Source organism: Opisthorchis viverrini (genome assembly GCF_000715545.1).
Source record: "Opisthorchis viverrini unplaced genomic scaffold opera_v5_257, whole genome shotgun sequence".
In the NCBI taxonomy this organism is placed as follows: domain Eukaryota; kingdom Metazoa; phylum Platyhelminthes; class Trematoda; order Opisthorchiida; family Opisthorchiidae; genus Opisthorchis; species Opisthorchis viverrini.
This window is the reverse complement of record NW_008751913.1, coordinates 511,110-535,261: the sequence shown is the minus strand read 5'-3', so window position 1 is coordinate 535,261 and position 24,152 is coordinate 511,110. Positions and strand designations below refer to the sequence as shown.

General features: G+C 43.3%; 1 protein-coding gene across 1 annotated transcript in view; it reads left to right on the top strand.

Moving 5' to 3' along the window:
* Positions 1-21,101, top strand: part of T265_09116 (hypothetical protein) — a gene marked incomplete at both ends in the record, with an annotated part of 50,758 nt that extends 29,657 nt beyond the window's left edge. Inside the window, 5 exons of the mRNA XM_009175107.1 lie at positions 4,450-4,747; positions 11,914-11,986; positions 15,907-16,037; positions 19,288-19,455; positions 20,693-21,101. Of these exons, the coding sequence (XP_009173371.1) occupies positions 4,450-4,747; positions 11,914-11,986; positions 15,907-16,037; positions 19,288-19,455; positions 20,693-21,019 (997 nt within the window). The remainder of the gene's footprint in view (positions 1-4,449; positions 4,748-11,913; positions 11,987-15,906; positions 16,038-19,287; positions 19,456-20,692) is intronic.
* Positions 21,102-24,152: the final 3,051 nt, after the last annotated feature.

Here is a 24,152-nt window from a genome sequence, read left to right as displayed (position 1 = left end):
TCTATTGTCGGCGAAAAGTGTGCAAGGAACAGGCGCGACATGAAATGAAAGTGGCTGCAGTCAAACTGAATGCTATGTGATCTGTGGACTTTCCCTACCGGGCCCATGTGATCTTACTTGCATGTGGCTCAAACTCTGCGGAACAAAGTACACTACTGGTACGCATGCTACCATTTTCTATCTGGATTGTTTAGATAAAGTTTGCTTTCCGTTATGTACTGGGATTTCGAGTGAGCTCCGCAAATGACACTGGGCCGATCGCGCTAATAGCGCCTTAATTCGAATGATGCTCAGGTGCATTTATTTCAGTGCTGTCCAGGGATGCAAGCACCTTATTCTTGATGATTTTCCTTGAAGGACATTTGTCTTCTTCCCACTAAATCCCTGCCTTTTTTCTCTCCACTTTTGGTGGTATCACAGCTAGGCACCGAAATAGTGCTACTGCTGACCGATTATTATTTTAGTATGACAGTATGATTATTATTATTATTATTAGTGTATGATTATGAGATCTTTGACGTGAGCATGCAAGCTTGCGAGCTGGACCTCTGTCTGTCCTTGACGGACCTTTTGCAGTGGAATTTTAGATCGCAGTTCTGAGGACAAAACTTTCGACAAAGTCGGGATGAGTTATGCCGGGAACGATTGTACTTCCTTGGCTTGCTCGTAAAGTTCGTAAGTTTAGGATTTTGTCGGGAAAACCATTGTTTTGTTTTTTCTAAAAGTTCTGTGCAGATACCGTCAAGCATCCTCGAACTAAATATGACACAGCATCAGATCGTTGAGACTGCAGACAAAGTTTCCTTATACTTGTTGAGGCGTTTACTAGAAGTTCGACGTACGAACTGCTTGTGAAAATCCATGCTTTCAAATTTCCCTATCTTCAAATCTCCATTCGATCAACGAAGCATGAAAACAACATCTTACTGGTTCTCTGAATGAAACCACCGTCGTTTTCTGTATAAAATTTGCATCAATGAACATGGTGGGTTTGAAATATCCGTGTCTCTTTATGTTCTTTGAGTTAGAATTGCTTCAGGACAAAAAGTTTATGCGTTTTGGTGTATCAATCTGGTGTCGTTTGTTTCGAAAACAGACGTCGATCCTGTCGCCACTACACCCTAGTTGTCGTAAAGCTTGAAAAACCAGATGTTGCAAGCCCACTTGTGATAACAAAAACGCATTTCCACACACACACACAAGGTTTTCCTAGTCCTATTCTGGTTATACAAACGGAACTAAATTGAGGACTTGTCCTGAGGAACTGGTTTTCGGAATTAATCGCTGCTAGCTGAAGCATCTACCACTAATTGTTGTCTGTCCATATCGGTGGTCCTCAGGTTACTTGGAACCGTGTATTACTTTTAAGATATTGTGGGTTGTCGTTTCCTTTGGAGATTTTGATGCCCCAAATAATAGACCTTAGATCTCACGGGGATTACTCATAAGTAACAAACAGGAGAATTCCGAAGGAGACTAGACACGTTAGTCAATGGGAAATTTGTCAGGCTTATAGTTTGAGGTAACAACAACACATACCGACTTTCGTCTCTCTCTACTCGACCCTGTTCATTCAGTCCAATCAGTTAGCGATATAAAGAAAATTACTGCATCACATACGTTGACAACTTCTTGCATTCCATGATACGGAATGCATGTCCTAAGCTTATCTTAATGAACAAATTAAACAAAATGCGATGGAAATAATCTATCACGGAAGGGAAATTCACAAACCACCTATTCCATAGGCTTACGGCAGTACGTATCAGGTTTGTTACCCCTTTCCAAATTTTGATTGTCTTAAAACTTCAGTACCGAGTTCTCCGCCAGTGGCGTTATTTTATTCAACAAACTCAAGCTTTAGGACAGCAATTACGGGGAACTTGGTTCTTCCAGAATGGTAAGTCCATAAAAAGCCAAGTGTTTATCACAGTACGCCCACGGCAAAGTGACTCGCGGACGAAATGAGTGGGACGGGCTCATAGTGAACATCCTAGATACCTCGCATAGTCACATAAGTTAACAAGGGATGGAGATCCGATATAACAACGTCCCCTATGTAAGCAAACTGACAGTTTGTGACAGGATACCACTGTGTTGCGTGGCAAGCCTCGCAAGCAACCGACCAGGCCCCCAACTTCACATCAGATCACACCAGAGCGTTTGAGACACAATGTGACAATTTTCAGACCCCGTCGGCTCATCAATACAAGCCTCCTTCACTTGTCATTCAACTGTTCGTTGTGATATTGTCGATGTACATGGGGATGTTGTGACCTTAAGCATTTCCCATCCCTCTTGATTCGGGACACGTGCATGGGCATCATGCGTATGTGGATTCCACCCCCTGGCCAAGCGTACGTGGTATATAGTTGAGAGGCACTCAACCTAGTTCCTTCACACCCGTATACTTACAGTCTCGCTGATAAATTCCAAAGCAGGTTGAAACGTGTCTTGTATTTCAAAACGCAAGTTTTGACCACTCGTCTGCGGTGAACAACAGGTGGTCAACATAAGTTCGGGCGGATGTCTAATAATCAACATCAAATGAATCCGACCAACGTCAGCTATTTCAGCGGTTGGCATCACAAAAATAGGAGTTTTTCATTCCCCTTATATCCGTTCATTAGTGGAAATTTTTACTGGCTAAAAACTTTGGTCTACTAACAAGCTCTTTACTTCCCCTTCGTTTTCGAGATGGACCAAGTGGTTAGAGCGCGAATTTACTGACTGGAAGGTCCGTGGTTCGAACCCGGCCTCTGCCTCTCGACTTCCCCTGTCTAGGTTTGGGCAACCTGACAGTATCCCAGCCCTCGTGCCTCTTTCGTGTGGCATGGCAGCTAGGCACCTAAAGGGTGCTATAGCTGAACGATTTTTTTATTTTCGTATGTTGCTTTGTGGACGACTTGACGAATGTAAAAGGTAATCAGAATAGCTTACGAAAATAATCAGCTTTCATTCTTGGTGAATTTTTGGATGCAACGATAACGAGAATGAGTGTAACTCGTCACGTGGCTAACAGCTTGAACTAGTTGATCGTAGTCAGGTGACTGCTTGAAGAACCGAGACTTTGAAGATTCGAAAGCGAGTTCAATTCACCCGACTGTGTCTACAAAGTTTGGCAAAGTTTGTTCGTTACATTTTGGGCGCACTACCCATTATCGGTACTGATTTTTAAGGAACTACATTTGTTTACTGTGGATAGGTAACTTCACCCAACTGTCATGAAGTGATCGTTTATGTTCTCGTCTGTGAGGCAACTGGCGTGTGATGAATTAGCTTATTTTGTATGGAAGAAACGTGGCGCTACTCTTTCTGATGCATCACTGTTTTGCGTGGTACTACTGCCGATATTGCACTTGAGATGTAGAATCTGCAGATCAGTTGAGTGCCTACCTTGTGAGTTTCCCTTGTGAGCAAAATATGGTTCATGTCCTAGTGTAGGATGTCGTCCTTTCAAGATTGTGTGGTTTAATACAGTCCTCGGTAGATCATCCTGAGGTGGCGATCTCTCCTGATGGCAGTGTATATTTCATTCGCATTAGTTTCTGCTTTGCTTGAGAACGAATCGGTGAATCACTATGAACAATCGACTTTTAAATCCAGATCAAGCGACTGATTTGTGAATCATCAAACTGCTCGGACCAGAACAACAATATGCCGTTTATAAGTGTCTTCTCAGACTTAATCCTGCTACCTAATATGCATTTGGACCCGAAGGAGTGAGTATTTGTTTCCCCTGCGCTTTAGGCCGACTAGCTGGTCAAGATGATAACTGCTGAAATTACGACTGGTCTTTAGATCGCTAAAAGTTCTTCAGCAGTCAGTATGCTATGTGGTCCGTTACGTCATCCTTAAGTGCTGTCAACGCCAGGCACTCCATTTCCACTTTACCGCTCTGATCGACAAAGTGTTCTGATGTTATCCTGAATTCATGACAAACAGTACGATTATGTCGCTTCTTAGTTTTCAGAATGGAAGATTTTCACAACTGTGTGATCGTAACAGGCCATTCATGTGGTTACTGAGACCTCTTCGACGTACAACTTGTTTCATCGTTCATAGTATCCCATAGAGCTCAGTGTTTGGCTATTTGCATGCACCTGCAAAGTCAAAGTCTATCTTTACCCTGGTGAGACGTTTGCAGGTCTCCCTTGCATGCATGCAACTATTGTTCGTTTCTAGAACCAGTCAAAATATTTCCTAGAAGTGCTGACCGCGCAATATGAAAAACAAAACTTAAATTTTACTTTTTGACAACCCATGTGCTTCCGGTTTTGACGTTTTTTCGGTGGGAAACGGCATTTGCACGTCTCGGATGCGACCTCCATGTCAACCAAAATAGCGTTTTTTCCGTCGGTTTTGACAGAAGGGCCGGATTCGATAAATTTTCGGAACAAGCCTCTGCCTGCAATGTGTACAAATGTGCTTGTAAATGTTTACTTTCAGGGGTCGTCAGATAAACCCATTCTGTCAGCAAATCCAACCACCTCTGCATCGAACGGAGGATACAGGTGTTCAGGTGAGCTGCACCCCGGACGGTGTGAGCTACGGTTTCTGTAACCTGATACATCATCCGAAGCCTCTGCCTCGGGAATACGTGTACTTTGTGCAAGGGCGACAGTCTTTCAAGACGTCACCTTTTCAAGAACCAGAGTTGGCTGGTGGTTTTGAAACGGATCGCGACAAGCCACTTGACACAGTCGGGGGGAAAATCGCCCTGGCCAACTACTGTCCTTATTATCAGGTAAGATTTATGAGCAAGCCAGACGCTGTGAATATCGTTCATCCTTTCGTTTTTCTTGCTTTTGCCATACCTTTTGTTTCAAATACCCAACTCTTGTGTCGAACGTCATCACTCTCGATTTTGGGAACTCATCCCTGACTAACTTGGGTTGAAGAAACAATCTTGGATAGCACTTGGTACAAAAAGGCACATGTTGGGGTGGTTAGCAACATCACGATTTCTTGATCCTGAACGGGATTCGGTTTGCACAAAACTGATATTGGACTCTTCGTTTGTCTCCGAGAAAAAAAGTTGAAATGGCCTGGTTCCCAGTTTGTTTTTATGGCGGAGGATAGAATGCTTCCAACAAGGAAGAGAAGAACCTGGTCACTGTATTGAAAATAGTTTTTTCGTATACCCCACCGTGATGAAAACTTAGGTTCCCGTTACTCAGTTAGAGAGGGACCGTCACCAGATGGATGGATTTCCTAAACTGAGTTAAGCTCACCTCAGAGGAAAACCAATTTTCCAAGGGAGACATTTGAACCTAACATGGAGGGCTTAGCATGCCGCACCATGGAAAAAATCATATTCATGTACTATATCCCCACTAATACCGCTCCATATCTGACGGATTTTGCAAGTGAACAACCAAGTACCCGGTTATTGATCGCTATTGTCCGCTGATACGCTAAAGCACAGCACGCTCCTCGTCCTACGTGTGGTCAAACATTTCAGTTTTTGGAGGTCTCTTATATATCCCATTGCAAAAATCACACTGGTGATCAGTAGCTGTCCAGTGGCAACCTTTTTGGCCGAGAATCACCCATAATTCTAGCCTAATCACTTTGAACTGTTAGTGCAACTGAACTGTCGGACACTGGTTTGTTTTATCCCATTTGTTTGTCGTAACATTTTTGCGCATATGACCTTTAATTATTTACTCTCTATGCGACTACAGATGAACGTCGTTTAGCCGGGGACAAAACTGGTAGAGGTGGTAAGAGCAAGATAACCTCGCAGGATTCACGCTGCTTTGACATTTGTGCTAAAAAACAAATCAGTTTCAAAGCTTTTAGCTTAGTTATGGTTCAGCTGGGTGAATGAAGGTGAGAACTTTTTACGACCCAGAGGAGAGCTAAATGAATGTCACCTTGGGCTAGGTATCAAAGCATTTTTTGGCATCAAGGTGTGCTGGGGCCAGCGACTCTATTTTTATGGCGCGCTTTCGGAATAGCCCCCTTGTTCGTACGCTTTGGCTTGTTCGCTCTGATGTTGCTGGCCGGTCTGTTGCGAGATTCTTGTCCAGTACTTACCTGGAAGCTTGTCTGAACGTTCGAGGGCACAGTTGCGGCTGGATGTGCGCATCTATGAATGGTTACAGCCAGCCTCGTGGGTAACGAATTTCTTGACAACGCCAAAATTGTCTCCATTGAGTGGTTCCTTCTATTTGAGGATCATCGGTTAACATCTTTAATAAAGCCACATGGCTGATCACCTCACCCGAAGTAAACAGGCTGTTCGTCCTTTCGGAATCTAACCTCCGATACTAATAGATCTGTCTGTTGTTCAGTTCGCAACATTCAGGACAAAGTGCATTTACAACTATTTGCGAGTAGAAAGATGCTTTCGCTCGAGTGTAGCAATTCCTCTCAGCACTTCATTGCTACAATCGTATATATATATATATATATATATATATATATATATATATTAACTAGACAACCAGTTGCTCTTATCGAGAGCACAATTCATCAAGGGTATTATCTGCAGTCGGGAGCGCTGCATCGCGACCGTGAGCACCACGGGTTCCAATATGTGAGTGCATCTTTAAGGCAGGAAACTTTCGGGTCATTATAATGGCCTTATTATTGTTTCCAACCCTTCCAACATACAACCCGGTGATTCAAGGATTTTGGCGTACCAAAGGGAACTTGGTCACTGAACAGCTGTCTCGATTATTGTGTCTAGTAGTTGAATGTTCCAAGTTGAACAAGAGCGGAATGGTCAAGAGAAGCGGATGCCTTTAATTACTTTCGTCGCGCTGTGTAAATTTTGTCGAAAAGTTTGTTCTTTTTACCGCATGGCAGACAGCAACCATAGCTTCAGATAAAAAAAACTTGAAACGTATTTTCAGCCTGACTCATCTCTTCCCGGAATACGACTACATTCTGTATGGTTGTAATTCTATAATCCAACGCCCTGCTTTTCCTTCCATTCAATTTCATTTGTGCTTCGCTAGTCTAGCCTTAGGAACACTGCGAAACTAATCTCTAAATCGCTTCTATTTCTAATGTGTTTTGGAGTTCCGCAGGATCACGCTGTGTCCAAATGCGCTTAAACTGATTGAATCGTGATGTTTTATAATTACTTCTTCTTCAGTAATAGATTTTCTTCCACTCACGCTGTTTATTTTAACTTTGGAGAACCCAGCGGTTGTCCAGTTTCCCAATAAACTAGATTGAATTTGTCACGATAATTTTGCTTTTATGTTCTCTCCCCCTTTTTACAGCGTCTTACAGCGCTGTTTTGGCACTACAAACAATGGATGAATGTCTGCAATGTCCCTGGTCTTTGCTGTATTTGTGTCGCTTTTTGCGTCACAGCGGTAGAAACTGATGTGACGCATGCACTAACCGGGGGAATTGAAATACTCAAAATGTAACTTGCTCGAATAGCTGTCAGCATCCCAGAGCAAAAGTCCTCGGACAATAGCTTTGAAAACCTGATTTTTATCGAAATCCTTTACATTGACGGTCTTGTATAAAAAGACATTTAAAACAACTCCAACGCGAATCTGTCCTGTGGCCCAACGAGGCCAACTTTTGTAATGCTATCGTTGGTTTTGTCTATAAGTCATTCCTCGTGTCAGTTCAATCTGGAGTTGCAGCAAATATTATACACGTGTAAGTGGCAGAGATTGGCTGGAAACTAGGGGAGGCTAACACGTATCACGACTGCATTACGCTCTTATTTCACTTCGTCTGCAATCAACCAAAAGGTCACGCGTCATGGGACATTTCGCTGAGATAAGATTCTCGAAAGAACTGATTTCACTATTTCCGGTTGTCATGGAGTGTCGCAGATCGCCTAGTCTCCGGCAAAAAAAAACGTTATTGCAAACGCTTTTTTTGGATAAAAATATTCTCATTGCATGGAGTTTCGAGATCGCCTAGTCTCCGGCAAAAAAAAAACGTTATTGCAAACGCTTTTTTTGGATAAAAATATTCTCATTGCACAGGAGTTCTCTCTAAGAACTGAAGACGCTGATTTTGAGTTTCAGCTGTACGTTGATCGTTTTTCCCCAAGCTGTTTGCCACACATCAGACGTAAGCATTTCCCCACTCTCACACACGTGGAGATGGTTGCAAGTTTCGACGGTGACATATTTGCGATAGTTTACCTTACTTGTCATCATCGTCGACAGAAACACATCATTCCCATTTATAAGAAACTTCCTAAGAAACTTTTTGAAGAAACCAAATCACGATACGTGTGTTTGACGGTCTCATCTCTGTTATCGACTTGCCCAACTACCGAGTTCCACTTATTGAAACAAACCGGTACGATAATCACCCATCAATGTACGACTGAATGTAGTTTTCACCAGTTGTTTTACGCCAGTTCGTTGGTTTTACCGGCCTCATGGCCAAAGTCCTCCGTAAAACATCTTGGAGGGTCAGGGCATGCACACTCGAAGATGTCGTAAGTCAGTGGAATGAAGACTCATGTACCCAGAGCAAAATGGTTTGCGAAAGAAGTGTGTCTCATAAATATTTTAATAACAGTTTGCCCAGGTTCGTCAGTAGAACATTCAGGTTGCATTCTTAGCGTATTTTCAATCGCTGACGATCAGCATGGCCACTCGACTCAGCAATGTCGTCTACTCGAGGTTGGAACTATAGATGTCGGATCCGTTTCCCTTCGTCGTTTTTGATGTGAGCATCGACTGAGCTATGTTGTAACGATATTTATCTTTGAGCATTGCAACCAGGTGCTGACTGTCTATCCACGCTAACACGCCTAAATGTATCTGCTGATGCGCCAATTTTCGTGGGTCTGTCTAATAGATTCCGGTTTTAGCAAGGCGGAAAATTTACTGACGTTGCAAAGAAATCAAGTGGATAATTTCAACAGGGACATCTTCGTTCGATCTTGACTCTTTTGAATTCCGGATCTCTGATGTGATAATACGTGCGTTGTGACGAAGACAAATGAATTTTTTGAACTTAAATCTTGTTTCCAGGGAATGAGAAGGCTTTTTGAAGGGAAGTTGGTCCTGTAGCATTAACTTGTTACTGATCGTAATTCAAACACAGCATAGACTGGATATCAGCCGCTCAAAATTATTCATAATGGAAACACTCCTGGTTGAATATGTCCCATCAATTTGATGTAACTCAGGATACCGTTAGTATGCTTGGACGCCACCACTAAATACTGAAGTAGGAACAAAATACTCACAGTATCCCACTTTATGGGCTGCGCTGTATTTTAAAACGCAGTTGTTGACAAGGTAGTTCTTAATTCACGATACAAATTGTTTTTTGCTGCTCGTATATGCACAAGGAATTACCACAAATAAGAAACGGCCAGTGTTTTGGCAACTGGATAGGAGAACGGCTGTTTACGGTCATCCGGTCGAATGAACTCGGGACCTTAGGACTATACAACAAATGCTGTAGCCCGCTGCAGCAACTGAAGAGTCACCTGAAGCTTGTAGTTATTAGTATGCGAAGGTGTTGTAGCCAGGTAGCTGTACTCGTATCTGTTGTTCGAGTTGCGAAAATGTAGCAACTGTCAATCGATAGAATATCAGTATCGTGTTGTAGTGCAACTTGGCCGATTAGCCTATTGGGTCTAGTGGTCTTACTGGCCGATACGAAGTGCCAAATTAAGTACAGCCGGTCACTTTCCGTGATTTATATGGTATGTTTACAGGCAGTATCTATAGAAGGAGAAGTATTCAGATCAAACAGAACGGATAAAGCAGTTATGACAGTGGTGGGCGGCGTCAGCATTCGCACACCCACCCTGCTTCATGCAACGAATAGGATAATCTGGCTGACGTCACCACATCGCGAATAGGGGCGGTACTATATTTCGTCGTTACATCACTTTAAGGACGCCAAAACCTGAAAATCACAGCGTGACTATCCACCTGCTTTGTCCTTGATTGTTTTTGAGATTCCATTTGGAGAAGAGCAATTTTTTAAAAAAAAGCTTTTCTGTCATAAGTATAACATATCATGTTAGTAACTTTTGTGGGGCTGTCAGTGTAGTTTAATTCTTAAGCTTCAACCTGCTGTACTTACCCTAACCAACACGAGATGAAGACTGTCAGACCCCCGTTCATTGCTGAGCCCGGTTTTGTAGATACTGCATGGGCGAATTTCAGTAAAACCTAGCCGGTTACTGAGTTACGGATCCGTCGCATACTGGTAAGTTTCACATTCTTCGCGGCTACTTCACCGAAGTTATCCAACGGCCCTGTCGTGCATGACAGCGCATACTTTCAAGTTATAGGACTGAAGCATCAACGCATGTGAATCATGTATTCCTATAAATCTGTCGACTCAAAGTAATCTGTGACTCTGTATGGCGTCACTCAGTTAAGCTTTCTATCGTAGGACATCCTAGTAAGATAACCCACAGTTATGGTCAAAGTGGTCTTTTCCTCTACGTTATTGTGCATCATAGCCGGCTTCACCGTCGAATTAAGTTGGTGTAGCCTAGGGACCATGATTACCTATCTGCAACCCTGAAAATGCTTTCTAAAGGTCTTGTATTTAGCGGTGGTTTTTCGTCAGTATCCACCAACTTTTCATCTACCTACGGCTATGTAGCTAGTGCATTCAAAGTCCATCTGTTTATTTTTATCCATACTCCGAACAGTCGCGCAAGTGAGTGATTGATGCATCATTCATGCTTACTAATTCAAATGGCTCTATATTGTTTTCGCTTTGGTATAAAGTTGTGTAAATGTAGAAGCTAACCTCATGTTCAACCCATGCACAGCCTCTAGAAGACTGATCACGCGCGATGGATTCCAGTTACCCCTCGTTTTATCTGTCCTTTCCAATTCCGAGTATTTCGCTCCTCATGAACGCCGCCCACGATGATGAAATGTTGATTTACTTGAGAAACTCTGCAATTATTTTATTTTGCCCAATTCTTGTGTGACGGTTCATCCGTTACAGGTGTGACACTACCGTTAATTCATGTCCTCGGTAATCCGAGCAATTCGTATCCATGGTTGTTTTCTTTCTGATGAGTATCCACAAGAATATCTGGATGATTTTTGCAGGGTGTTTGTACTGTGGGTCACCCGTTTCAAGCCAGCGGGTTCTTTACGAAAAACACGACAGTCTTTTACGGTCAGACATCTGCCGTTCACAAGCCCTCAAGGTGATTTCACCCCAGCGTTTTCTATGCATTACCTCCAAACTTCACGTGTTCTCAGGTTTGCCGACGCTGCTGCAATAAGTCCATCAAAGCCTTTGTTCTGTGTTCGTATGCAGCTTGGTGTGACCAGCAAGCTGCCTTGGTGGACATAGTGGTTCAATAGACCATACTTTTGTTCGGTCAATTGATCTATGTGGTTCGTGATCTTTGTCTCGAAGATTGTTATGAAATCCGTTTTTCATTGGAGTTGGTACTAACGAGATAGTACGAAGCGCTTGCGTCTACCAGTCTGTTTGCTTTCATTGTGTTATTTAAACTTGTAAAACGGATTAATTGTTTCAAAAATGCCTAAGCCGCCTATGACTGAATTGATTAGAAGGAAAATGATCCTTATGAGAGGGTTCTGAATGGCCGTTTCTAGGCAGAGGATTCCACTAATAAAAAACGACTCCGATAAACGATAAGTGGCTGTCCATATTGTTTGTGCCTAACTGCCACATGTCGTATTTCCTCACTCCAACATCTGCAAACATGGGTCTTAAGGCGACAATGCACAATCGAAATCTGTGTTACCATCACACTTAAGTTATCTTCAATTCGCAATCATCCTGTTTTTATTTTCGGGTGCTTTCCTGACCCTTTTCCTTCAGTTTGTGTGATTGTTTGTGAGTGTGACTTTCCCAACCCTTGACGAGTTCCACTTAGTGCCAATCCAAATGTTGTCTCGTTTTGATGAATCTGTCCGCTGCGTACAACTATCCATCCTTCTCTTTCTGTCTTAGGAAATTGAATGGGAAAGAAAGTTGGATGAGCCGACAATTAACACACACTGTCACACGTTGAACAATTACAAAGGTGAGATCAATTTGCATTGACCCACTTTTATCGTCTTTCGTTTCACCTTTCCGAATGCAGTTGATGCGAATTTTTTCCAATATTTATCCTATTAGTTTTATGGACGCATTAGGTTCTTAGAAATGGTCGATATAAATGAGACGAAGATTTAAGAATTACGTGTATGGTCTGATTTTATTTACGAGAGCATTTGAATTGAAATGTTCAAGACCTGAAATCAAGATTACTCAACCGGTCATTGGAGCCATTCAACAACCTTTTTTTTAACTTAGCGGTGTCTGTCTCCCGTGTGGGATTGCATTGGTTCCAACATGTGCCCAAAATTATTAGGTCAAAACCGTAACGGACATTTGCCATTCGTAGCTTAGTCAACGCACGGAAACACGGACCCGCGATCCCAACAGTGTCCTATTTCATGCTTGGTGCCGCCTGGATCGAACATGTTTGATCCAGTCGAGCCCCACTTCCAATTTGCCGCAATGAAACGTGTGAAAACATGCATATGCACGGCAGTGTACTGTTTAGTTTTGTCTGCGCGTCGAACCTGAGTGCCATAAAACAGAATTGTGCTTTCGCAGATCCCTAAGAAAGATTTCATATGAACCATGCTAGCGAGCTGTGAGTGTACAATGTATTAACCAAAACGTAGATGTAGTTGCGCTTTGTACGCTCCATCCTGATTGATGACCGATGGCTCAATACTGACATTCATACTGCACACTCGTGCACATGTGCTTGTATGCATCCGTGTTTCAGCTCTTATAGCCAGTCTATTGGATCATCTGACCATTTATGATCTATCGAATGAATATTGGTTGGCTGTTATCACCGAGGGCTTTTGGAAAGAAACTAACCAGAACCACACCAGAACGATATCGGGGGTTTATTGCGGGTTTTGAATTCGACGAAACCTGCTTTCTCGTCACCACTTTCGGATATCCGGTCGCAATGCCGTATATGAATAAACGCACAAACGGTCGCTAAATTAGCAACCGCCGCTCGCAAGCCTCATTCTATTCTAGTTCACTTTGAACTACAGTGTGGCGCAGAATCTTGTAAAACAAAAGTCAATGCGCTGGTCTGCACGATAGGTTGATCCCTTCCAAACATACAATAGCTTCAACTTTGGTTGTGTCATTTTGTGGGAGATGAGAGCGCTTTCAAGTAGCCGCGGCAGTCACCTTGCTCTCGGAATACTGATGACTGCCTTCAGATAGTCCAATGACTGGGAGTTGTGTTTTCACTGAATACAGGTGAGCGCAGTCCCGACCCTGATTGTAATAGGTCAAGAATAGTCAACTGAAGCCGACAATCCAAAAAACCCCATCGACAGATCAGCATTTGGTATGTGTGTCTTTCAAAGTAGGCTGCCCAAAGTAAAGCCGACCTACATAACTTCTGATTGACAAAAATAAATAAACTTTAAAGCACACTTATTTGCAGATTTCACTGGTGGTAACGAGGGGGCTCAACTAAATCCTTCGTTTATGCTATTCTCCATCTCAGTATGCTGAACAAACACCGTTTCATTTGGTGTGATGTTCAGGATACGGAAGTATATTTTCCTTGCACTACACCACACGTTTTTTGTGAAAATCATTCGACAGCCCACTATCGGTTTTCCCCGTCTTGAGACTCATCATATTAGTGGTGTCCCTGAGCTTATGTGAACCCTATGTTCTACTCGAACACCAAGGCGAGGAGATACAATTATTTACAAACTGAATCACCCCGACGTTTTGAATATTGTGCCAGTAGAACCATGCACAAACGAGTAATTCAGTTGAGCCTCTCGTTAACCCAACTCGCAAATGAATGTATTTCACTTAATTTTAGTTGACCACAAGTCAGTCTATCAGTCATCCGTTAGGACCAAATCAGCTCGCTATATTGCGTACAATTTAGAGTTCAGGTGGAACATAACCCTGGTGAAAACACTGACACAACATCTATCTGATGAGCTAAAAGAGATGTGAAGTAAACAGTGGGCTGTCAAAGGCCATTTAGGAGCCTTATGGATATGGCAGAGAAATAAACTTCAAAGCCCAACTCACAGAGGGATGCCTCAGAGTCACTATTCTGTGAATTCACAGGCCACACTCTCTCGTATTCAGAGATTCATCATGCAATCGGTCGCTTCATTCGTCTCACTGGAACTTCTGACTGACCACCATAATGACGTCATATGGGAGAATCCGCCAAGGAATCGTGCTCCACTGGCCCATGGCTGCCTTGACAACAGGCAGCAGACTTGGGCAACAGTCGTCTAATTCGGATTGGACTTTACTTTCTCCCCACCAGAATTACAAGTTAGAACTAAGATTGTGTTAAAATGACCGAATGTAATCCGAGATTTGTATTTTTAAGGTCTTCGTTGCAAGTGATCTTGGAAACAGTGAATTCGGAATGCGGACACGGAGTATCGCGTAAATCCTGAGGTAAACCCACAGGGAGAACGCGAATTCAGCCCCGGTGCTTTATAACGGCTAGTCGAAAAATCATATGAGTTCATCAAATTTGTATAAGTAACGAATGAAGCAATCAGTTTCATATTGGTCGCATGGCCGGGAATTTAAGAGTTAGTCAAATTTATTTCTTTGGGAATATTGTTTCTAAATTTCACTTTTAAGATGAAAACTCAAATAGCTTTACTCACTTGTGGGCATGCGTGTTCAAAGTGCAATCGAATCTGTTACTTCTCGAGTTTCGGTCTATCAGTTATGTCTGTTGCTCATCTACGTTTCCGTTTGGGCATTGCTGTCGTGTCTTAATTGGGGATGAGTTTGTGCTCTCCTGTCTTGTGTGGTTGCGTAACCACACGTAGTTAGACTAGCCGAAAGCGGTTCTCATTATGGCGATGCTTGATCATGATTCAGGTTTCAGGTTGTTTCGAAATTCCGCATTCCAAAGAGGAGCGATTTGTCATCATAACTCTAAGTTCCTGGGCCTTATTCCATGTCGGAAAAGGCAGCGTTCTTCGTAGTGTGAATCATAACTTGACCAGTGGACTTTAAACGCGCACTTAATTGTGAATTAAGTCACCATTTTACGATGTTCTCATGGGGTTTTGTCTAAAAAGTCCGCTCAGTCACTTTTAGAACTACTAAACAGGACAAAATTGTACCGTTTTCAGCGTTCTTCCCTTCTCCAAGCGTTTGAATAAAGGATAGTACATTGTATTGATTACTTGGTCAACTCAAAAACCTGAATATCTATAGGGAATTCCTATTCATGCATTACCATGCCCTTCGACCTGCATGTTCCCAATGTATAAAACATGCTTGACCGGCTTTTTACTTCAAAAAGGATTAAACCAAATTACAGAGGTTGAGAGAATGCGTGCTTCTTTACACATAATTTTAAGATGAGTTTTTAGGCAGTGTGTATGGCAGAAGATTGCTCCGAATGATATTTGGCTGCATACTACGATGCCTGCTCTCTGTAAACCTGACTCACATAACCCACATAACCTCCCACATAACCGGCTTCGTATGAATGAAACAGGGAGCAAGCTAAATAGGATGTTACTTGATTGGATTCATTCCCATCTCTTTGGACTACAATTACTAGGAGTTCCTATGAACTGCTTGGCTCAGACGTACTAAAACTTGCCGTGTCACTTGTATTTTCGGTTTACCTACGATATGGTTAAGATCTCTATTGCAGTTGTGAGAAAGTAGTTTACACTGTTGAATAACATGCAGCTATTGATTCACGAGGTGTTCTCTCCCCACTGTTTGCTTTTCCGATGCACGCTGGGCATCCCGTCGATTGAAGTGATCGATTTTCACAAACAGACAAGTGACTGTTTTGTTTTCCATCAAATACCATGATGGATATCTGTTTTCTCCCATCGGACACCGTTTATCTGCTCACGGGTGGTGCCGTAAACACGGTTTTTTACGACTGTTGTTTTTCAGAACCAAAAAATAACTTCAGGCTGGAACAATTTACACCGAAATCTATTTGTGTACAACACTCACCTCACTGGCGCCTGCGCAACAACAAACAGGTTTTTGGATCGCCTGTTGAGGGCGCTGGATGCTATTCAGTAAGTCATTTGTTGTTACTTCGCGGTAGCAAAACCTCATTCCTAATAACTGCCTCTGTCTATGAAGCTAACTGTTCGAATAAGGTAAAACCATTTCGGTACATCACCCGAAACCTAGTTCTTTCACCTGCGTTTCTGCATTTTATTGCAAGACCATCAATAATGTTCCTCTATCCGGACACCAGTACATTCAAACACTGCCGACAGCCTAGCCCATTTATTTGACCTGGACCATCACGAACCAGTTATCACTCTCAACCATCGGCTCAATCGGCTCTACCGTTCTGACGGTATTGTGATATTTTGGTAATCTTCAATTTTGCCATTCTTTGCACAGCGAAGTCTGAATGAACTTCCTTAGTGAAACGAGATTTGGCTGAAACTAAACCAGTTCCCTCCAAAATGCACACAGCCCGCCAAGTATTGATCTGCATATACCATTGGACAGGACTTTCACGCGTGAATTTGACCCACTGTCTAGCTGTGTAACACACGCTATCTCTCTCATGGGGGCTTGTTGCACTCCCGTCACACCAGGAAATGTATCATTTTCAGCAATAGACCTCGATACATACTATGGGAGGACAGATATGTGCATCAATTGACTGTTCCTACCCAGATTACTGTGCGATTTTCTTACTGATCTTCTCCACTGAACAAGTAAACTAACATGTAGTGAAACTGGGCTACCAACCGTCGTACCGCTTGATTCTTCAATTATGTATACTAATTGAGCTCCGATATTTAATATCACTGTTGATGGGCCTCGGATGATCACACTTGACCACAGGTGACTGTACTCACATCCGGTTTCACTATTCGGCATGGTATATGGAATATCAATTCGTGGTGCCAACCTGCGTCGACCATTGAAACTCATAACGGGCATGTGAAGATACATCAACTGATGTACTCGGGTGTGAACATGTCTAGATGGATCAAGTTTCCAATACACGAGTGATGATGATATGTTATCTTTTAGATGAAAGCCGAACAGGAGAACGGTTAGGATAACACAGTTATTCGGCGCGCTAAGCAGCCAACAACTCAAACAAGGAGCACAGTTCGTCAGGATTTTCGTACAACCGAGCTCAGCTCGTACTGCTATTCGGAAAACCGGAAGCCACAATATTTATAGACTTATTGAATTGGTTTCTGGTTGTCGTATGGAAAATCGCAGATAGGCAATATGACAAGAGAGCATACAGTTATCTGTTTGGAGTGGTCTGCTAATGCATATGTTGGATTGGCCTAAGCATTCGCAAATACTGCGGTTTGTACAAGATGGGACGGTGAACGTTTGTGGACAGGCCTGTTGCATCGTAGACAGCTGGTGGGCCCTTGCCCACAGTGGGTATTGTCACGTGCGGTTTGGGGTCACCAGCATGAACCTCCGTCTGAACGCTCTGTAGCTGGTGTAAACTTGAGAGAATAAGACCGGAAAACAGATAGAAGGCGTTTCGTAAACTCCCGGCATGCCCGACAGGCGGCCCGGATTTCTCAGGTCATTTGGGTACGTTGTATGGTCGTAGTTTGAGGAGATTTCACGATCTACAACGGAAATTCCGCCATGTTAATGGTGCATCTGTGTGCTGAAAAGCCGTGAAGCCTGTTTTATCTTTATTGGGAATCATCAGCAGTGCGCCTCAAGAAACTCCACTGGGTTTTCGAACCCGTGACCTTCCGACCAGTAGTTGTCCACTTAAACGTTCGGCCAGGGGTGGCCAGCAATGTGATTAGTTCTTCCTTAGACAGGATGTAGCACTCTCCCTCAAGTTTTTTTTTAAAAATATTATGAACGCTTCTCACTAAACGTTACATTTAGTTTTGTTTACTTTCCGAGGTATTAATTACTTGGGATCTTCCGTACTGAACTGCTCAGACTTTCATTGCACTCATTTCTACCCAGCCAGGTACTGAACCATGATATAAACTCAATACGTTTGATGCTGGCCCAATTATCAGGAAACCTCATCCAAGCACTCATGTAACTTTGGCAGCAATTTGAGGGTCGCTGTTGTCCGATATTTTGACCCTGGCTGCTTGGAACTCATTTTACACGAGTTACTCGCAAATTTGCAAGTAGCGAGTTAGTAATCCCAAAAAGACAAACTGGGTGAGCAGGCCTACTCAATTGCTTAAAGTTCAGGAGTCTGAGAAGGCATGACAGAAGAGGTGTTAGTTGGTTCCAGTATCTAAATAGAAATTTATCGTGAACAATTACTCATTCAGATGTCATACATATGTCTCGAAATTACAATAAGTATAAACAGGTGAAGCAAACTTAGTAACCACGTCACCTCCGATGTCTGTCAGATAGCTCACAAACGTGGATTCTTTGGCCGTGGTATTCGACTCATGGCATAACTTCGCAATCTTATGGATGGTAGCAGCGGATCGAGTACACTAGCGCGCAAAGTAATAGGGTCAATCCGAGGTGGAGTCAAACGAATAACATGAATCCCAGTGGTTGTCAGCTACACAAGCGATGCCTTACCAACTTTGACATTTAACGGCGAAAAGGGTACGGCTTAACGTGGCCGAAGGTGTACTTTGGAATGAACAGATCAAGTGACTTCTGATTTTATAAAATTGGTGTCATACTATTTTCACGTCTTTCCACTTCATGCCTGAGTGGAAACCACCACCAGACGAAGCATCGTTTGTAATGAAGTCGGACCACAACAAGAAACATTGGACAACAAGGATTGTATAGGGTGGACCGATCGAACGCAAAAAAGCACACCATGAGGCTATAGGCAATAATTTGGAGATTAAATTGGGGGAACTACTCACTCAACCGTGCACTGATGTCTCCTCTAATGGTGACGGAACTTTTCCAAGTCAATTGCCAAACCATCTGGTCAACTACTATCTTGTGAGGGATGGTTAGATTGAATTTCATATTGCCAGTTCTTTTGAGGATGGTTTTCATTTTGTAGAACCGCCACTTCGAGAATGAAATAGAAAACAGTTAGATGTGATAAAAATAGGAGCATGTGCACTGTCTAAAAATATCCGGAGACAGATTAGGGGCATTTAACTGCGATTATTTGTTCATGATTTCGCAATAATTGTAGCATTCAGTTGGTTGCGGGATTTCGTAGAACACATACTCACATGACTCGTTTGACAACCATACAAGCGTTTCCCCCTGAAGTCTTCAGAATGTCAGCAAATTGTGAACAATGCCTAAGGATTAGTGTAGCGTTTAATGTGTGTCTCCGATTGTGTTTTTCTTTTGTCCTAGTTCCGTTGTTCCATCGTTGAAGGCGGTCTGGTCATCGAATTGGCTGGTGGGATCGCACTTCCTTGTGTGGTCCCTGGGAGTACGGTCCGTGTGAAGGCTTGTCTAAAATCACAGGGACTCAGCATAGACGGACAATTGGTCTGTCCGGAATGTTCCTTGTTCTGTGATGTGAGTTCAACACACGGCTGTTTCGAAGGTTACACTGGAACCTTTTTCAATCTTATACTGCTGTCACTTCTTATGGGAGAACGGTTCTTGAAAGCGTGATTAAAATGATAACAGGGCTCTCCGATGTTCCGTTTTGTTCACCGTTTACTGAGGTGTGACGAGGACTCTGAGGGTGCTTCTTCCTGGACGCTGGGTACAAGTTCTCATCGGAAGCTTAGTTTTACTGTATATGAGAAAGTCAGTTAATTCTCTCGCTGCATACAAAGCTTAATGTAAGTAGGGACACTTTCACGGGCATCTCGATTCCATTTTAGTACAATTATCGAAATAGGAATCCAATTTTATCATCTCGAGCAATGTCCGATTAAACAGTTGGTTTGTTTGGAACAACGAACAAGGGAAACGCACTATAAGGAGATTTTTAAATCATCCCTAGTTCTACGTTGGATGGCAGAGGTATAGGTAGGATGCTATTAAAGAGGTAGGTGGCGCTTGCACTGTTGGAGATACGACCTTGGCATTACCTACTCCTGTGAAAGGAACAGGCGATTGAATACCGCTTATTTTCGGAATGAATTTCAGGTTCTCGTGGATGTATTACTATATTACTGATGATCAATTTAGAATGCGCCATTGCCTTTACTTGTGTAAACTTGAGGGTAAATATGAGTTCTGATGGACCTTCCGAAGGCGAAGTAGGAACAAGCAGAGCTCACAAATGACGTGAGCGGAAGCCGACCAAGGTACCCAAGAAGTTTGCTTTGATTTAACAACTGCAGCTGTTGTGAATACTGTTGGGGATTCAGTAAAAGCTGTACCGTGTTGGTGTTACGGGACATCTTACTGATTAGGTTGGTGGTGAAAAACACCAACGTTCCGATAACTGGACGATGGGTGCTCCTCCGAAAAAAAAGTATAGTCCCATGGAATGTCAACATGACCTCCTTGATGGTCGCCGTTAAATCGGGATGTCATGGATGTGCGAAAATTTATGTTTCAGGCGTCTGTAGGTACCTGTGTGTTGTGGCTTGCTGACGATAGTGTAACTTCTGTATCGCTTCTTGGCTTCATGCTGAGCCCCCCACGGTATATTCAAAGGGACAGCAGCATGAGACAGCGCTTTATGGAGACAAAGGAAGATTATTACAACCAAATTTACAGGGTCATCACAAAATATTCCATAAGGTCGCGCCAGAATCTTCTAACTAGTCTTTCGACTGTTCTTTACCTACCACAGCCCAAAGAATGTCCGCTCCATATGCATAACTTTTCTCAACTTCATTCGTCTGTGCGGAAGTTTACCCGAGCCCATACTATGTCCTACCGTCCCCGGCATTATTCACTGTCCACGGAAGCCTATTTCATGCACAACCAAACGGCGACTTTCTCAAGGCCTTGGGATACGGCGGTGAATCTGGTGCAGCCGCAGGAGATTGTCCCAGACTATTGTCCATCCTCTTCCTCCTCCACCTCCAGCCTTACGACCGTTCCACAGAGTCCCAGTTTCACCATTCTAATCAGTGTGCATCTATTTTCTTTCTTATCTTGGCTTACTTTCTACTAGACGTAACTATCCGATCATTCTTCCGTGCTCTGTTTCCGTCTATAATTGTCTTTCAATACTCGAATACAATGTTTATATTTTTAATACTATACTTTTATTCAGTCTCGAATGGAGGGTGGAAGATCTCGACGTGCATGAGTGGTGATATACTGTTGCCGTAAATTATGAGGTCACGAGATGTTTTGCTACCAGTTCGATAATGTAATGGAGATTCCTCGAACATCTTGTGATAAAAGGATTCAATACAAAACAATTCAATGGATAATGTGACCGGTCGAAACCGCCTAGGTATGTGCGCATGTACTGACGGCAACCTCACCCCCAAAGATTTAGCGAAATTCCTACTTGCTTGCTTATTTTCCATGCAAAACACAATATGGGGGACTGTGGTGACACTTGTTTGCTGCTCGTTTCTTAGGTGATTCTGCTGCAAACCCCGGCTCCAGAGTCTAACAAGAATACAGCAGCTTTATGATGAACGAGCTGACGTAAAATTACCGGGGCGTCGCGGCATTCAAAGCGAAATTTTGACATTGAATCAAGGCGTCCTACTTGCTTGCTTATTTTTCATGCAAAACACAATATGGGGGACTGTGTTGACACTTGTTTGCTGTTCGTATCTTAAGTGATTCTGCTGCAAACCCCGGCTCCAGAACCCAACAAGAATACAACAGCTTTATAATGAACAAGCTGACGTAAAATTACCGGGGCGTCGCGGCATTCAAAGCGAAATTTTGACATTGAATCAAGGCTCTCCGTTCGACGTTGAGTGATTGATCGGCTTCACTTCTAGGACTCACTCGAGCATCATGGGTCCGCTGACTGGATTCTCGAATGTTCTGGTAATAGATTCGGCCTTCTTTCTGAAGCGGGTCCACATGTTACGGACGCATGTGGTTGCACCATGTGATCGTCGCCTGGTCGTGAGCGCCTACAACGCGCACGGGCGTAGCTCTAAAACTGCACAGCTAAACCTCGGTCATCTGGCTGAGGAGTGTGAAACGAGGGCGAGATGGCCCAAGTGGCTAGAGCGCGAATTTACTGACCGGAATGTCCGTGGTTCGAACCCAACCTCTGCCTCTCGACATCCCCTGTCTAGTTTTGGGCAACTTGGTAGTATTCTAGCCTTCATGCGACTTTCGGGTGACATGGCTTCTAGGCATCGAAAGGGTGCTACAGCTGAACGATTTTTCTGAACAATCTTCCTTAAGCGGTTTTAGCTATTTCCAATAAGTTTCGGACATCCTGGGATCATTTAAAGCAATCTGACCGTGACAATCATACATCGTAAAGTAAGTGGGCCACGAAGTTATTATCCCTAGTCTGTTCCTGAAGCGCAGGCATTGCTATGGTCACAGTGCGAAAAACTGAGGACAGTCGAAATGGTTGCTTATCCTGCCTTGATTCGAACTTCGTTTAGCTCACTTCCGTGACTATGCGCTAATCGTTGACCATTAATATCGACCACGAACACTTGTCCTGTAATCTCCCACAGTTCGATTTGTCTAGACATCTTACCTCCGTGTCCAGTTTTATTGTTTTCCGTCGTCAGTTGTGAAGGGATGTTTAGATTGAATTCCATTATCCCTAGTCTGTTCCTGAAGCGCAGGCATTGCTATGGTCACAGTGCGAAAAACTGAGGACAGTCGAAATGGTTGCTTATCCTGCCTTGATTCGAACTTCGTTTAGCTCACTTCCGTGACTATGCGCTAATCGTTGACCATTAATATCGACCACGAACACTTGTCCTGTAATCTCCCACAGTTCGATTTGTCTAGACATCTTAGCTCCGTGTCCAGTTTTATTGTTTTCCGTCGTCAGTTGTGAAGTGATGTTTAGATTGAATGCCAGGATTTCCTGTCCTTGATTTCCGCCTCTGCAAGTTGGTTGTGAAGCTTGTACTACAGTCGCTGCTACCCTACCAGACTTCTACCGCTCGTGAACTATTTTGTCTACACGTACTCGTTCAAAATTTCCGTCCAGATTTGCTTATTCCGGTGATCTCCATTTATAACCTGACCGGACTATCAGTAAAGTTAATATAGAGCAATCCAGTACAAGCAACAGAACCAAGTTATATCTGCAGTTTAACCGTATTCCCTGTATTTTTATTTTGATCTCGTTTGTGCTGCAGATGAGTAACTCGATGCGAACATCTGCGCCGGTTGACGCTCTGGTCAAAAATGAAATCTTGGCATCATCAAAGACAGCTACTTCACTGCCGTAGTCTCGACACACGTGTCCTCGACGCGACATCAGTCTACTTGTCGGGTTTGTAACAATGCAGTGCACCTTACGCTGTCATACAGTTTATCAACCTGGACACTACGAGCGGGAGATTTGAAAACCAGTCAGTGTTCGACTACTGACATCTGTGAAACAGTGATCGGATATAGTAGGAATATGCGGACAATGCTCAGATACATTCAACAGTGTGGGAAAATGGACTCATACTAGTTATGTGACCTAAATTGCGCTGGCTTGACCGTGTTCTTCGACTATCGGCAAACCGAATTGATCGAAGAGTCGTCTTCACCCAACCGTGTGCAGAGTGGAAGCGCAGTAAGGGAGGTTAGAGAGTGACGTGACAGTGAGTCACGAAGGTTCCCCACCAACAAACTCGAATCAGCAACTGTCGTCTTTCCGGATGGAGACCCCAAGAGGTGACCAGTCAAGCAACCAATGGCGCTCGTGCACCCAAGCTGTTGACATCAGTGCGTAGCTACCCGAACCCCAGACCTATAACAAAAAGTTCCCGAAATACCACTATCCAATTCATTATCCAAAAATATCTGCTATCGATTCCAACATAATTGATGAACGGAACCGCAGTAGCTAGGACCAACCTACAGCTCGTACACGATTTAAAACTGATGAGGATAAGGAAGATGGTGGTGGAGACTTGATGCCTTACTGCCTAATTTTGTATAGTCTATTTCTTACGTCCATTCAGATTAATTGTTGACACACTAGCCTTGCTCACCGAAGACGAATGAAAGTTCCTGTGGATTAGGGGTTATGGCGTGATGTCACTCATTTGCCTCCTCACGTTGGCACTCTGGTGGTCGGTTAGAGCAAATTTCCGGGTGCTGATTAGGAGATTATTCAATCGTAACACACCGATGATGACATC